The sequence below is a fragment of the Rhinolophus sinicus genome, linkage group LG01, assembly GCF_036562045.2.
Source record: "Rhinolophus sinicus isolate RSC01 linkage group LG01, ASM3656204v1, whole genome shotgun sequence".
NCBI classification, from domain to species: domain Eukaryota; kingdom Metazoa; phylum Chordata; class Mammalia; order Chiroptera; family Rhinolophidae; genus Rhinolophus; species Rhinolophus sinicus.
The window spans coordinates 49,668,395-49,685,705 of record NC_133751.1 but is presented as its reverse complement, the minus strand read 5'-3'; the positions used below and the strand labels follow the sequence as shown (position 1 = coordinate 49,685,705).

General features: G+C 43.2%; 1 protein-coding gene across 10 annotated transcripts in view; it reads left to right on the top strand.

Moving 5' to 3' along the window:
* The window catches only part of DGKG (diacylglycerol kinase gamma), a 197,279-nt gene that overhangs the window by 55,499 nt on the left and 124,469 nt on the right, over positions 1-17,311 (top strand). For all 10 annotated transcript variants that reach the window (XM_019735850.2, XM_019735845.2, XM_074329136.1 and 7 more), the window contains 6 exons: positions 454-516; positions 3,495-3,665; positions 7,256-7,305; positions 10,862-10,936; positions 11,560-11,682; positions 15,961-16,078. In XM_019735850.2, coding sequence (XP_019591409.2) covers positions 454-516; positions 3,495-3,665; positions 7,256-7,305; positions 10,862-10,936; positions 11,560-11,682; positions 15,961-16,078 — 600 coding nt within the window. The remainder of the gene's footprint in view (positions 1-453; positions 517-3,494; positions 3,666-7,255; positions 7,306-10,861; positions 10,937-11,559; positions 11,683-15,960; positions 16,079-17,311) is intronic.

The following is a 17,311-nucleotide window of genomic DNA, read 5'->3' as shown; positions in this document are numbered from 1 at the left end:
CACCAGGGGACCAGGACTCCTTTCCTCATGGGGTGTCACAGGAAGTCCTGTCTGATGGATCTTTCAGTAAGAGGAATAAAGAGGGGGCATAATTCCCACCACTCGGGATCAGAGGAGAGGATGGGAGGAAGAGAGGTGCAGACTAATGTGTGGCAGGGGGAAGGGAGCCTTCCTCAAAGGCTGTTGGGCCAGGGCTGGAGCACATTCAGCTCCGGTGCCCAGACTGGGAGTAGCCTGGAAGTGTCCGAGGAAAGGTAAGGTGTTGTCACTGTATCCTGAAGCTTGAGCTCTAATGGGAGAGACACAGACAACCTTAATACGCGAGCGTGAACCTAGCTGCCACCCAGAGACACAGGTATAACCTAAGTGATCCGGAAGGTCCCCTACCTGCCCCTCTGAGAAGCTGGAGGGCATGGATGGCCTCTAAATCTAAATCTGCTCTTTGTTCCCCAGAGTCTAACGTACAGAACTTAGCTAATGCTGCCAAAGCAGATGAGGCCTGTGCTCCCGATACGGGTAAGTCTTTGGAAAGTAAATTTGGGGGAGAAGTAGAAAGGACCTCATCCTTGGTGTGGAGGGGAAAAACCTAAGCAGCAGTTTTGTCTCCATGTAATTGTATGCTGTTGAGCTGATTCTCTCTGCCTCCATCTCTGGGGCCCCTTCCACATAAATGGGCTGGGGATTCTGAGGCTGGGTGACATTTCTTGGGATAAGGTACAGATGACAGGAGGACGGTAGGGCAGGAAGGTAAGAGTGTGCTCTGGGTGACTTCCAACAACAGTCACAATTTGGGTAAGACGGGAGGCAGAGCACAGGGAAGCTGGTTAACCATTGTTTTGGAGATCTATTGGCAGGCACCTCCTTCATTCCATATTTCATTTAGCTTTCACAACCACACCACTTTTCACGTTGAGGAAATGAGGCTTTTAGAGTTTATAAAGCACTGTGTGACCTATGGAGTTGGTGATTCAATCCAGAATTGTCTAACCTCAAAGCTCCCGCTCTTTCCTACAGTGTGTCTGTGCCTCCACTACCCCATCTGTAACATGAGATAATAATGTGTTAACATGGAGAGTGAGTTATATGTGTAGAATGCTTACAACAGTGCCTGGAACACAGTAAATGTTCGACAAATATTAGAAATTATTATTATTCAGGCCACTCTCTAGAAGTACACTTTATTCTTAACTCATCATGGTCGGCCAAGGTCACTCTCAGTCTGCATCCTCAGTCTCCAAGGGTATTGACTAAGCATCCTATTCCCGTGGCGGGGCTCTCAGGGACCCTCTCCCTCCCAGGTTGCTCTTGGAGCTTCAAATACCAAGAATCAAAGTGTCAGACCTAATTTCCTATACATTATTGTCTATAGAAGATTGATTCACACTGGTGAATTCCACCTCTTGGAGTGTGCCTAGGGGATAAAGAATGCATTTGTATATATGTATATTACAGAATAGATAGGAGCTAATACAACTGAATGAGATCTAATTGTAACAGGGAACTTGAATGAGAGAATTTCTTCCAGTGGATACTAGATGTAGTTCTAATCTTATTTCCAGTCACAACAAAAGGGGCAACTGAAGGATTATCGAGTTTTCAGTGTTTAAGTGCAAGACTGCTGAGATAAAAAAAAAATTCACTATAGATGGAAAGCAGAACATGGCTGGGAATGGAGAGTTGCCTCTGAACCATAAGCTCGGCAAATTCCAGGCTGCTCATGGAGCTCCAGAAAGCAAGATTAGGAGCATTGGTGCCTGCCTGAGGTTTTCCGGGACAGCAGCAGGGCAAGACTCTACCAAGTATGGGCTCACCCGCCGCCTGCCAGCATCCCACCCAGCCATGCTAGGCCCATGGCCTCTTGGGTAAATGGACTTTCATCACAAATAAGTCTTAAGTCTTATGTGGACTAGAGGAGGCAAATCATTCTCATGGTAGAAAAGAAAGAGTGAAACTGGAAGCGTTGAGATTCTAAAATCTCAGGGAGAAAATCAACCATGAGAAGAGTTTGGCCCCAAATTCTTTACCCACAAGCTGTCTTAGTCCTAGTAACTGGTACTTCAAGAGGAACCTGAGAGAAGTTATACTTCGTTCCCTGAGCTTCCTAATTGTCTGACTATGGTTTGTCTTATGGCCAAAGTCTCTGAGGTACCAAGGAAAGACTTACTGGGGATGCTCTCATTATGTGATATTTGAGAAAAGCTAATGGAACTTATCTTTTGACTACCATGCTTATTGGCCATCCCTATATCATTCTGGGTCTGAGAGCAACTTCCAGAGATTTCTTCCTGGAGAAGTGAATTGTGATGCACCATTTTGCTTGTTTATGGGGAATATCAGTTTCCTGTGGTCAAATCATGAAAGGGCAAATTATCTAGCTGCTGGCCCAAGGAGGCATATAGCATTTTTTTTTATCTTCTTCTGTGATTCAAGATTTAAAGTAGAAAATCCTTTTCCTGTTAGGCCACCTTTCACAGATGTCTTAATTAGATGTCCCTGTTCACCAGAAACAAGAACATAGGGCCAGGCAGACACCACAGAGAGGAGCCTAGCCTAAGAAGGAAGAGCCAAGTACTAGACTCACCGAAGATCAGGCCATCTGTTGAAAATTCCACCCTTTTCCTGTTGTCCAAGCAGAAGCCAGAGGAAAAAACTAAATTCTCATTTGAAATGGCCTATTTAGTGTTTTCTGTAAGTTTCACCCTCTTATTCAATATTCAGAGATAATTTTTGGTGGGCATGGATATAAAGAGGCTGGAAGAAGAAAGATAGCACTCAAAGTGCCTCAAAAAGTATAATTCACATAGTAAAATATAGGTGCCTAGTTTTCTGGTTAATAATAACCTTATATTTCTGACCCAGAGGACAGAGTGTGAAAGGGGCAGAGAGTTTTCTTATCTGTCGTAAGGAAAATTTCAGAGGACAAACTTACTTTATTCCTGTGATACAATAAGTCACTTTCTGCACTTTTCTTAATTCAATTGATTAGGCTTGCAATTAGTCAAAATTCTTCCTAATTTCTGGACATCAGGTGATTGTCAATCCAGTTTTCTCTTTTGACTATTCATCTTTTTGTTTATCATTAAATGTGTTTGAAAAGAAAATTGTGAAAAAGTATATTGGTAAATGACCAATAGTCTGGATTTCAGAATCCCAGTCAAAATTACCTTTGCACATTGGGTGTGTTCCCAAAAAATTAGGCTAAATGACATTTATCTGTTGGCTATTGATATTACTAAAAATCACTATCATCTTTTCGAAAATTCACACAGTACAGGTGAGTTTCTTACAAGAATACAGACACTTAAAAGAGTCAGAATAGGGTCCATTCAGAGCATAAACTCCACAAACCAGATTTCTAGAGACACTGATTTGATCATATCTATGTAACAAACACTTTTGAAGACACAATGTAAACCTCTTGCCTCTACCATCAAAAGGATTTAATACTTACTAAACGTTAAGTATCTTGGATGCTTTCCTCTTGCCTATTACAGAACCAAAGACTGCCGAGAAGCAAGTGCCAGCTAAAGACCAAGTGGCCGCAATCCCCCCAGAGAAGCTTGTTGCTCAATCTTCAGGCTCGGAATCCCCTATAGTGTACCTGAAGGATGTTGTGTGTTACCTGTCCCTGCTGGAGACTGGGAGACCTCAGGATAAGCTAGAGTGTAAGTACTCACCCTGCCAAGGGGCTTCAACTTTTTCCCTAGAGGAAGATCTATTGTCTTGCCCATCATTCCAAACACGCTGGAGATTGTTCTGGGATCATGGGTATGGGTCCTAGCTCCTTGGGGGAGGTTTTTCTGCCCTGTCACCAGCAGTGATATGACCATTTCCTAGAGTCAACTCTGGGGTACAGTACCAGTTGTGTAGAGAATGGGAAGTGCATCTGAGACCTTGGTACTGAGAACCAGGATTTAGAAAGGGAAGGGATCTCTGCAGGGGGTCGAGACTCCCTTCCTTTGCTGGCAGGACTCCCTGAAAGCCTACAACTAAGAAGTTGCTGCCTCTTCTTAGTAGGGAAGATAGTCAAGCATCTGTCTTCCTTTCCCTAATCGGTGCCCAAGTAACTCTTTAACAGTGAGGAACTCTTTTTTTTTTTCTTGAGATCTAATGAACTTCCATCTTGTGTAAACTTATTTCCATTTTTCATCCATCCCCATCCCAAGTTTTTTGGCCTCTACAGAAAAAGGGACTAGTTAATTAAGGGAGTTGAGCTTGGTTTCATGCTGCTACTGGTTTCAAACACATATCTTTAGGAGGAAAATAATAGCTGGTGACAGAAAGGAAAGCCCAGAGTGGCTGGAGCAGTCTTGTAGATGACTCACTCCAGGGATGGTCTCACCTGCCTCTGTGATCCTGCAGGAAAACCTTTTAAAACAGGAGATGATAGCACCTTGTTAAAAAATATATGGATATTGTTTTGGCTTGTCTTGGGACTTTAGTAGACATGAAGGGAAAACAGGCACATTATAGCAAAAGTCAAAATTCCAGCAATTAATAAGACTAGTCAGCAAAACTTCAACATTAGCAAGGAAACATCTGGCAAAGGTTAACCCTTCCCATGAACAAAATGAAACAGTTCTCTCATTAGCTGAGCTTCAAATCACCCCCATAGGTTTGAGGTGTTAACAGTCGCAAATCCTAACCACTAATTTAGAAGCAAGTGTAGCAGGTTTCTGTTTCTTCTGGCTAATGTTCAGTGAAATGCCAAATTATTTCCAACATTCAGCTGGATTTTGAGTTTCAGGCATTATATTTGTTCATAATTATGAGAGAGGACATGGCAGATGCTTCATATTAGTGGCTCTCTGACTCAGTCTTATAACGCCAATTAAAAAAGGCTGCATTTTTAAATGTTATTAAATTTATTGGAGTGACATTAGTTAATAAAATTATATAGGTTTCAAGTGTACCATTCTGTAATACATCATCTATAAATTGTATTGTGTGTTCATCACCCAAAGTCAAACCCCCTTCCATCACCATATATTTGACCCCTTTATCCTCCTCTACCTCCCCCCACCCCCACCCCCCTTCCCCTCTGGTAAGCACCATACTGTTGTCTGTGTCTAGGAGTTTTTTGTTTGAAACTGCATTTAAAAAAGCTTGTTATTGTAGAAAATTTCAAACATAGATAAAAGTAGAGAGTGCAGTGAACTTTCATGTACCCAATTAGCCACCCTCCACAATGACTAGTTTATTGTCAATCATAGTTTATTCATACCTCCCACTCATTCCCTCTACCCCAGATTATTTTGAAGCAAATTGCAGACATTATATATAATTTAATCTGTAACTATTTCAGCACGTACCTCTAAAATATGACTTTTTCTTATATATAACCGCAACATCATGACCATACCTACAGAAAATGATTCCTTACTGTTATCAAATATTTAGATCCTCCCTCGATTTTAATGATTGAAAACAAGTTAAGCTTTTCTTTTTAATAACCAAACATATTTCTTTTTGGAAATAATAACCTGAAATCCCACTTATCACCAGTACAATCATAACAATAATAAGTCTCATCAGTGAACACCTTATACTTGCTAAGAACTTTAAACAATGCATGACCTCATTTTAAACTCCTAATAACCCTAGAAGGTTGATGTGATTATTCTCATTTTACATGTAAGAAAACACAGAAAGGTTAACAGGCCAGGCTGCTTTAAAAAATTGGATGCTTTCTCACACTTTCTAGTTCTACTCTGCATGCACAGTAGGACCAAGAGAGCTCCGTGTTAGAGAGTCGCCCCAGCCCAGGGTCTGGGAGCAACACTAGTGGGAAGGTCTGTCCTTCTTTACGTCCTTCAACCATCTGTTCAGCAAGTCAGCCTCATATGCTGAGTGCCTCTGACAAGACATTCTGAGGAGTCACAAAAAATCAGAAGCCCGTGAGCCTACTTTGAGCAGCTTAAACTCCAACCAGGGCTGCACCACAAGCTGTGGAGACATTAAAACATGTCAACTTACTTAATAGGAGTGCCGTGACCCTGTGGGTACCTGCTGAGACCCAGAGTGTTTGCAGGGGGGAAGGGTCAGCCAGGGGAGACTCCGCAGAGAAAGCACGTATAATGAAGGGTTGTAGAGAATGGGAGGAAAATGGAGACAGCTCTGCTCTCCACCCTGCTTGCTTCTGAGACCACAGACAGGACCACTACCTGTCAGATGAATGAAATGCAAGTTTCTGGGTCCTATAAATGAACATTTAGTCCTTTGCCCAGTTTTTTTCCCAGATCTTCCTTATCTTACATCACCTCTCTACCCCTGGAACATGATAGAGGATGTTTCTGTTCTGACTGTATTGTTGATTATCTCCCAACCCTCCAAACAACAACAGCAACAACAAGCCAGAAATTCCCACAATATACCAAGCCAAAATCAAAGTGAATAAACACAGCCAAATTAAAAACAGTCTCCTTCAGTTGGAAGGTATGGTGGGTGGTGAAGGCCTGGGAACAAGGTAACTTATAATCTGACATAATAGAGGTTGTTTCTGAATAGCATTGACATTTTAGAAAAAGATATAAAATGGCTTCTGTAATAGTAACTGCTTCATAGCATTACTGATGATTAAATAACTAATAATGATAAAATGCATAGGACAGTACATTGCACATATTAAATGCCATTTATAAATGGTCATTAGTGAAAGAAAATAAAAATAAATAACATCTGTTGAGTGCTTCTACATTCCAAACACTGTAGATTTGGTATATCATTTACATACTAATCCTGATTTTTAAAAAAGCTAGGCGAAAGAAACAATTATAATCTCCATCTTACAGAGGAAAAAACTGAGCCTAAAGAAGTTGACTTATTTGGTTATTAGCGATGGTAGGGTAGGGCCAAGGTTTGAATCTGTCTAACGCCACACCCTTTCTGCGTGCAACAAAAGCAGCCTTCCATCTATGCTTCTGGTGCCTCTGCCCCACCAGCAGCTGGGTGTTTGCTTTGTGTTGTGTTCCAGTGATGCTGAGAGGTTTGAATGCTCTACAGGGACTCACACTCGTGGGCTGGATGCCAACAGTTATTGCTTAGGCAGACCCGGAATCCAGGTGGCTTGCTTCTCCTCCCACTCCCCACTCTCTGTAAAGAAGTGAGACTCTGCCTTGGAGGGTGGGTAAGCTGGTTGCAACAGCCTTCACCCCAGTGATGGTCAGAATTGATCTAAAAACCAGCAGCAACAGAGCCTTAGCCCATCCCTGATGTTTGAAGGACGCCTCAAGCCTCACCTCTGTGTTTCTTGCAGTCATGTTTCGTCTCTATGATTCGGATGAGAATGGTCTACTGGACCAAGCGGTAAGTTCTCCAAATATCCCTCCTGGATCTGAGAAAGGCTCGAGGAGAGGGGAGCGGGTGGAAGAAGAGTCTGAAAACTCAGTTCCATCTTTACAAGAATAGCAATGTCTCAATATGGGCTGCAGAAATGAGTAGTCCCTCCCCCAGCCCCCACCTTCTGTTTCCAAAGAGCCAGCCTGGAGGAGAGAGAACTCCAATTGACTTATCATTCCAGAAGCCCAGGATCATAAAATTTCAGAATGGGGAGATGCTTTAGTATCGCATCTAGTTTAACCTCCCAGTGGTTTCAGAAATTCACCCTGCAATTTTTTTGCTGGAGACTAGGGGCAGACGGGAGGAGATAGAAGAGACAGCAAGACCAGGGCGAGAGGACGGGGTGGAAGACAGGTTACTGCTGGTGTGCTGTGGCATCACGCTTGCCTTCCTTTCGCACCCGCGTCACTAGCTCTAGGAGTCTGGCTCTGTCTGCTCTGAGCACATGATCCCCTCCCAGTGCACCCGGAAAAGCCCGAGATTTGCCCCCACCCCCACCCCATTCCTCAGGAATAAGCAGGGATTGGTAAGGGATCATGCTGAGAGAAGAAGGATGGAAAAGGAAGAAGGCAGAGAGGGGAGAGGGCGAATAGAGTCAGATAAGCCTTGTCTTCATGGCTGGCAGTGTTAGAGATGGGTCTCATTAACAGAAAGCCTCTGAAGTTGAGGTGCATAAGACTGAGTCAGACCAGAGGGAAGAACAAAGGCAACAAGTTCACTAGAGCAACTGCATCATCCCAATTCCCTCTGAATCCCCAAGTGTCTTTCTGCAATCCTTCCAGCCACATTGCAGTGCTATGGGTTGGGTCATGCAAAGTAACACCCAGTGAATCACAGACTCTCAAGCATTTGGGCAACATACCAGGGGTGCCAAAAAATGTACATATTTTAAGAGATGTTATCTATGTATTACTTTTCGAAATTGAATTGAATTACGGTAGCAATTTGTAGTATGACGTTCGCTCAAAAGATGGCATTAATTCAAATGAATGCTAGTGTCATTCATTGTATTGCAATTTAAAGACAGTTTTTTCCTTTCTCAAAAAATGTGTACACATTTTTTTTGGCACCCTCTATGTATTTATTAAGTATCTACTATGTGTCAGGCACTATTCTTAGCAAGGGGGGGTACATCAGTGAGCCAACTGACAAAAATCTATGCCCTCACGAAGCTTTGATTCTAGTGCAAACACACACTGTAAAGCACAGTAAAATATGTACTAGATAGAGATGTGTGCTAAAAGGACAATAAAGGGGAGAGGACGTTTTGCAGGGAGCTGCAGTTTTAGCTAGGTAGGGGAGACAAGCACTCTTTCTCTGAGGAGAGACAGCTGAACAGAGACTTGAAGGAGGTAAGGAACTAATCCCAGGGCTATCTAGAGGAAGCATCTTTCAGGAAAGGGAACAAGTGCAAGGGTCATAAGCAGTGCCTGAAATATTAGCAGATTAACTAGGAGGCCAGAGTGACTAGAGCAGAATGACTAAACCGATGAGGTCAGAGTAAGTCATAGGAGATGAGATTAGAGAAGTAATGGGATGGGGGTGGAGGAAGTTTGCAAGGCATTATCAAGCCTTTGAGGTGATTGAAAGGGTTTACCTTTTACTCTGGAGAAATGAGAACCATAGGAGATTTGGACCAGAGGAGGGACATGGTTGTCTTGGATTATAACACGATCACTCTAGCTGCTGTATTGAGTCTAGACTATAGGGGTGCAAGAGATACCAGGTAGGAGGCCATTGAAATAAGCAAGACAAGAAACAATGGTTTTCTGCACCAGGGTAGAAGCATCGCAGGTGTAAGAACTGGTTACATTACCATGTATTTGGAAGGTAACATCAGTGGACTTAAACAGTCTCAAAAGAGTTACCTGATTCAATTTCCCACCAAGAATCCCTGGCAGCTGGACACCCAGCCTCTTTGTGAACACTCCCAGTACTGGAGGGTTCACCTACTGCCTTGAAACAGCGAGTCCACTGCTGGGGTGACTGTTAGGGAGGGCCTCCTTTCCACACAAAAGGCACTTGTAGTCTGCCAGGGAGATTTCAACACAAAACCTGATTCTGCTCTCCCTTCCAGCTCCCCTAACCCAGCAGTGAGGCCAAAATAGGCCCCCCCTTAACAACTCCCTCCCTACATCCCTCAGCTTACTTCTGCCCTCTGTAACTGACCAGGACAGCTGACCAGTGGAACACCAATTCTACATAGTTGTCCTTCAAATGTGTCAAGTACTATCACATCTCTCCTAAAATCTTCTCCAAGCCCAAATCTCCCAATTCCTATACTGTTTCTCATAAGGCAGGCTTAAACCTCCACTTTGGCCAAGCTCTGCTTTGTCAATGCCATTCTTAAAATATGAGACAGACCTAAACCCACCTCTCCAGGACTCTTTAAGTGGCTGCCTATGGCCTGACCCCTCTGCTTCCTGAAATCTGCCCCCTCTGCTTCCTGAAAATGCCCACCCATTTACACTCAAGACTGAGTCTAATGGTTAGTTCCTGAATCACATTGTTTTTTTATTGAATCTTGGACCCAATTAGATACACAAGCTCTTTTCCATTGGAACTTCTGTGGAGCCCTGTCCCCACCTTTCTGCCCACTTCCTTACTCCCATCTACCACCTCATCTACAGTTTTGCAATGGATTATTTTTTAATTTAAATGAAACACAGTTTCTTAAAATTCCTGTTGGGCTTTCGCTTGCTGGTTTTGACCCAGCATTCTACCTGGTGGAGGTAACATTTTTGAACCTTGCTTCAGTTCACCAACATGTCTCCCACATCAGTCTGACTATTAACACCTCAGATGGTGCCCAAGAGATGCAAATGTCTGCTCAATAAAGTGTGTTTCAGTGGGACTCAGTACACTAACTCAGTAGCATCCAACAATTATGTTTTATATAGAGCCGGGCCTTGGTACCAAACAAAAGGCTCACTCACCAGGCCAATGTACCCAATGTACCCCTCATGAATTTCCTGTTCGCAGAGTCCCAGACTCAGGACCTGAACATGATACAAAACAAACAGAGGAGATGCCAAAAGGAATCTAAATCATAGTGTCTGAGCTAGGACCAACTCAGTGGCCCTACATCCAACTGAAACTGAGCCCTGAGGAGTACAGATAACTCCCAAGTTGCTAACATGGGAATGAGAAGTGATAAAAGAGGGAGGTCTGAGAGAGATGCCTTGGTCTGGAAGTATCTGAGGGAGCTGAGATCACAAAGAAGAAAACAGGAATGCTTCCTGTGCTAAGTCAAAGCCCAGTCTAGGGGAAGGAGTGTGAGTCCAGGTGGGCCCAGGGGGAGGTCAGAGTTCCGGGAACTTTCTGCATACCTCTGGCTTATCTGTCTTCTGTGCTTCTTGTAAGCATATACTCTCCACTGAGCTTTGTGCCCAAGGCAGAAATAAAGAGCAGAAACAAATGGTGAGCTCCCCATGAAATGCCAGCATATGGCACTAGCATGTGATGTTGAGTCTTGCTCTTGAAAGCACACCTTCACTTGCTTTCTCCTTTTGATGTTTTCTAGGAGATGAATCGTATTGTCAACCAAATGCTGCACATTGCCCAGTATCTCGAGTGGGATCCCACGGAGCTAAGGCCTGTGAGTTTCTGGAAGCATGGGGTGACTTCCAAGAGACAAGTGGGACAGACTCAGGATTTGGATACCAGTGTTTACTGTGCAGGCTGTCCCAGACTCATCTTCTTATAGGCAGCTTCTCTGGAGCCACACCTGGACCTCGTACTTCTCTGATAGGACATATAGACAGCAGGAAAAAGTGTAGACGTAATTCAAATAATAATTCTCCCTGATCTTTTCATCAGCGCTGAATTTTTATAACAGGCGTTCATAGATCAAATCATTTAGATCTAGAAAGAATTGTAAAGATTTTTCTCAATCACCAGCTAATAATAATCATCACATTTTATATACTTTTTCTCTAATGCTCACTACAGTGCTGCAGACATAGCAATATTATTTCCATTTTACAGATGAGTAAAGCAGAACCCAGAGAGTTGGGTGGTTTGTCCAAGGCCACTCAGTCAGGTTGGGTAGAGCTGGCCCTGGAGCCCTGGTCTCCTCACCCCAACTTGCTCCCTCACTGCTCCACTCGCTGTGAATCAGAGGGGAAGTGGGTAAAACACAAGCCAGACAATAAGATGGCAGAGGGGGGACAGAGAAGTCGAAGATGAAAGTAGACAATTGCCGTTCTATGGATTCTGCAGATTTTGAAGGAGATGTTGCAAGGGATGGACTACGACCGGGACGGCTTTGTGTCTCTACAGGAATGGGTCCACGGAGGGATGACCACCATCCCGCTGCTGGTCCTCTTGGGCATGGACGACTCTGTAAGTCAGCAAGCCTGAGTGCAAAGGTCTCAGGCCTTTCAGGAGCATCAAGCTCTATGTGGAAGTTAATATCTACATATCGCCTTGGCTTCTGCCCCAGTGGGCACACCTTATGCTCTAGGCCAACCAAAACGTCCTCTCTGTTTACCTATTAGTGACAAAAATATATTCATTCATTTGACAGACATGTACTAAATTGCTACTAAATGAAGAAACTGTTCTGAGCTGTGTGAGGGGACACAGATACAATATTCACCCACCAGAAGGTTATACTCGACCAAGCAAAGAGCAAAAATGTCAAAGAAGAATTCCATCTTTTCCACAAATTGGGCTTAAAAATGCTAAGAGAGTTGGGGAAGGAAGGAAGGGAAGGAAAAAATGCTGATTTGTTGTGAGGTGAAGTGCAATCAATGATGGTCTCTTATTTAACAATCAAAACAACCAGATAAGGCAAGTTTTTTTTTTTCTCTGTTTATACCAATGGAAAACAGAGAGTCTTAGCCTAAGGAGGAAAAGGAGCCAGAATTTATTTCAGGAGCATCTCTGGAGTACTTGACTCCAAAGATCCTGCACTTTCTAACAACTCACAGTTCAGAGTGAGACCAGTAGAAAGAAATATTAGAGGGTGTTTGCTTTGACCCTGAAGGATGTGTGGGATTTTGATACCCCATTCTTGAGATAAAGATCAAGTGGAAGGCCCACGAAGGATGTTTGATCCAGTTCTCAAGGATGGGTATGATTTGGTGGTAGAAGATGGTAGAGAGTTTGTGGCCAGGAGAATAGCTTGATCAAAGACCCAGATGAAAGAAAGTTCAGGATGTATTAGAGAAGCCTCCCAGTTTGATCAGAGTAGGGGATAAATGTAGAGGCGAAATGTAAAATCAATAATTAAATATGCCCTCATCTGACCTAGTGAGTTACTGCACTTTTTGCTAATTTACCAAAGGAAGTAACTTTCATACATGAGATAGGAAAGGTTAGAACTAGAAGTACAAATGGTGACACTAAGCATTTTTACCAGGACAGTCTCACAGGTTGTGCGACACTACCTCTTAGAGATTACTGGAATGTCAGAGAGAGGAACAGAACCGGAAGTTCAGCTGGGTTATCCTCTAGCTCCCTATCATTGCCTGGGTTGTCTCCATCTGACAGTTCTGCAATTCAGGACTAAAGCTGAGCCTTCCATTTCCAATATTCAAGAACCGAGAATCCTGCAAACATCTCATAGCATGTCTAGTTCTTTCCAACTGCTAAGTAGAAATCGAGGACCCAGGATCTACACAACTCTCTTCTTATTTCTTAGAACCCTAGGAAGTCAGAGCTGGAAAAGACTTTGATGATCCCTGGTCTATCCCCTTCATTTTACAAACTGAGGACCAGAGAGTAAAGGACTTGCCCATGAGCACACAGCTAGTTAGTACCAGAGGCCTCCATATTCAGGAGCAGTAGGGCCCTCATGCAATGATCATTTACCAAGAACCTACTGTGTGCAAGAACGCACCTGAGCTAGGACCAGCGAGCACGCACATGAGTAGATATATTTTCTGCCATCAATACTCAAGATTATCCCTGAATCAAAGTAGAAGGTCTGCTTGCGTGCTGTTCCAACATACCTGTGTTTTTTCCTCTGAAACATGGAAATAGAGATGAAACATTTTAATCAAAGTGAACGAATGTCTATTCCTCTTTTGGACTTGCTGAGTCCAAAGTACCTCCAACCCTTTGCAGAGAGGGGACCCACTGTGTCATGGCTGACAGAGGGAGAGACAGACTGTTTCTTCAACATCCTCCTCAGTGTTTCCCCCTGGTACCAGTCAGCCTTATAGATAACCATGCTTTACGTCAAGAAAGTGGCAAACAGAAACCAAATGTGAATTTACTTTTTATTCATCAAAAATTTTATGCGTTTATTTTAAAATATGCACTACATTGTAAGTTTCTACACTTAGTATTTGGGGTTCAGAGAAAGCGTTCCTCAATGTCTTAAAAGTCATATTGCTTGTTTGGCTTTTTCAAAACCCACATACGGCCACTAAGAAGTCTGGAGCTCTCTGAATGTGATGCATGCGAAACAATCTGTCTCCCAGCGAAATGACGGCAGCAGCCTCAACCTGGCGCGCGTGAGCAAGGCCGCTCACTTCCTGCAGCCTCCAATGTGCGGAAATGAAAGCGCCACATGATGGCGCTCTAACCCAAGCGGAAAGGTTACTTTATCCCAAGTCAGTGTTATTTTGCTTCTTTCTTCTATAAAAACAGTGTGTAAGAAAGGGAGAGTCAGCTAACTGATTTAGCTAATAAAGGTATTTTAAGGTAAAACAACACTGCTGTAGTTTCCCTTCTGTCCTTGAAGAAAACCCTGGTTTGTGGAGGAAGGTGAGAAAGATAGAAGGAACATGGGCTCTGCGGCCAGCAAGAGCCCCCGGTTTGACCACTGGCTCAGTAACTTATTATTTGTGTGATCTTAGGCTATTTATATAACTTCTCTGAGTCTCTGTTTCTTCATTTCTAGAACAGGTATAAATCTACCTCCTTACACACAAGAAAACACTTTTACTTATTTTCACACGTGTCCCCTACTGTCTAGCACAGAGTAGGAACTTAAGAAAATTTTAATTTACAATGTGTCAGGCACTGGATTAGGAGCTTTACTTATTTAATTCTTACAAAAATCATTTGAGGTAGATGTTTGTCAAAGGAATGAATGAATCAATCAATCTTTTAATGAATCATCTAATCAGTTGGTGAAGGTGCACCTATTTACTAAAGTAAAAACCATTAGATAAAAAGGCTGTAATTCTATAAAACTCAGGTCTTGGAAGAAGCAAGGTTTTAAAGTGCTGAGTAGACAAGAGCTCATGCTGGCTCCAGGAGGAGAGCAGCATTTGGAAAAGCACACGGGCTCCTCCAGAGACCATTAGCAGAAAAGTCGGCACAGGAATAGGCTGCCATGACCAGCCCAAATCAGAGGGCCCTGGAAGTAAGAACTGGGTCTGAGTCTGGGACGCTGGACTCTATACCTGACTGTCAATCCCCACCACCTTCCTACAAGAGATTTTAATACCCTAAGGCCAGCCCGAGAGTGGCGGTGCTCTTGTGATGGAGCCTATGAGAAAGGTACAGGGGCAGCAAGCATGGAGGGATGCTCCTGAAGCCATAGCCTCCAGCAAGGCTGTGCTCCCAGGGGCTAGAAGGTGGGAGCTCTGGTATCCAGGGAAGGTGTGGGATTGTGTGAGGCTTGGCTTATCTAGTGCATAAAGATGAATTCGCTTCTGAGCCAAGCCGGGAGGAAATGTCTTAACCTTCTCTCTGACTGTCTCTTTACTATTTCATCTGTGTTCAGAAAGTTGGTGGGAGGAATGGATTGTTTTTACTAAACTACTCTTTTCTGACTATAAAACTAGTACATGCTCACTATAGAAAATTTGGAAAATACAGAAGAAAATAGAAATTACAGAATAAAATAAATTCATAGTGCTTCCAGCTATAGCTAACCCCTGTTACCTTCAGTTAACAGTTTAGTGATGTTTCTTCCCATCAAAGCTCTTATTATATAAAACTGAGATCAGAATAAATCATCAGATTTGCATTCTGCTTTTTTTTTTACAGAGCACTATATCATGAGCTCATTCCCATGCCATTAGATATTTTTTATAAATATCTTTTTGATGGCTACTTAACATTAAATCACATGGCTGTACCACAACTAACCTTTTGGTAATTTTGAGGTCTTTAGGATATTTCCAGTTTTGCATTATTTTAAATAAATAAAACATCTGACAGGGCACAAAAATGCTCATCTGTCTTTCAAAAATTATTTCTTTAGGACAGAATTCAAGAAATGAAATTTGTAAGTCAAAGGTTACAAACATTTAAAGAATCTTTAGAGATAGGAAGGAGGGAGGGAGGAAAAGAAGGAAGGAAGGAAGGAAGGAAGGAAGGAAGGAAGGAAGGAAGGAAGGAAGGAAGGAAGGAAAGTTTGTTCGGATTTGTACTTCCACCTGCCATATAGGAGAGGGCTTGTTTTATCCCCCCACACATGTTCCCACTCAGATATTCCTAATTTTTAATATTTGTAAAGCTTAGAAAACACAAAGAACTTTCTTTTGATTTGCATTTCTTTTAAAATAGTCCTTACATCCATAAAATAAATGGATATCTTTTCTTCCAAGTACAAGAAGAGAGTCTTTTTAGAAAGAAGAAAACACAGGAGGCAGCCTCGAGCTTCTGCTAACGTGGGGGCTGCCTGCTCGGCGCCCCATTCCCTTGTTGTCCCTGCAGGGCCCCACAGGGGACGGGAGGCACGCCTGGACCATGAAGCATTTCAAGAAACCAACCTACTGCAACTTCTGCCATCTCATGCTGATGGGCGTTCGGAAGCAAGGCCTGTGCTGCATTTGTGAGTCAACGTCCCTCAAACCCTTTTTCCCCAGGAGCTCTCTTGTTCTGCACGTGGTTGAGCCTTTCCAGAAAAAGCCTAGGTATTTCTACTTCCTAGCTTGAGGGACCTCCCGTCTTGTTCCAACAGCAGGGAATAAAGCAAGACCTCCATGTCCTATTTTGCTTCTACCCAAGACAATGGGTAAGGATTGTCCCATTGTTGGAGTCCCGTCACGGACCACCGACCCACACACACACTGAAAAAAGTTCTTAAGGTTCACACATAATTAAAAAGTATCTCATGCTAATTTCAGTTGGGTTTTGCTAGTGAATATTTCAGGTGGTCAGAAGAGCCTGGGTCTTTTTTATTTATTAATAAGCCACATAAAACTAGATTTATAAGTGCAGTAGAAATTAAAACTGTTTCACTTTATAATCCATTTAGTAAAGTCAGATGGGAAAGGAGAAAAAACACTCATGAAAAAGGAAGCAGGGAGACTGGAAAGGAGAACAGAAGAAAGATGGAGGGGAAGGATAAAGAAGGGGTGATGCAGGAAAGAGGGTGGATTTGGGGAGCAGAAGGAGAGGGAGGGGGCTGCAGTGACAAGGCTTTGTAGGGGCTAGGGTTCATGTGAGTAGTGTTCTGCCAGTCACCTCACAATACAGACAGGTCTGGGCCCACCAGAGACTGGGGAGCTGCTGCTGCAGGGAAGGCCCTTGGGTGTGGTCAGACTCACCAGAGCGTTTCACCTAAACACACGCACGTGAGCTAGGCAGCGGGTGACTTTGGCCACAAAAGTCATCTTAGCAGAGCTGGACCCAGTGTCCATGGAGAGCATCAGAAGGCTTAAGAAGCAGTCTTTCCAGCACTCATACAAATTCAGCTCTCACCACTTTTTATAGACACAGTCTCATTCCTATTAGGTTCCAGTTCTGTGGGCCTCTGCTGTTTGCATAATAATAAGTAGTAATAGCAACAACATTAATAACAATTTGTGGAATAGCTATTGTGACCCAGACACATGGTGCTTTATACAAATTACCTCATTTAATGCTGCAAAAGCCCTGCAAAGAGAAAGAGAGGCAATTGTATTGCCATTTTATAGAAAACTCGGAATTTCAGAGACATGAAACAACTTACACAAGATCATGTGGGAAGACCCCTGGCCTTCCTAGCCACTCCCCGGCCTCCCTGACATACAATACTGTGGTGCTGGATAGCGAGGAGGTTGAGTCCTCTCACTGCCCTCAA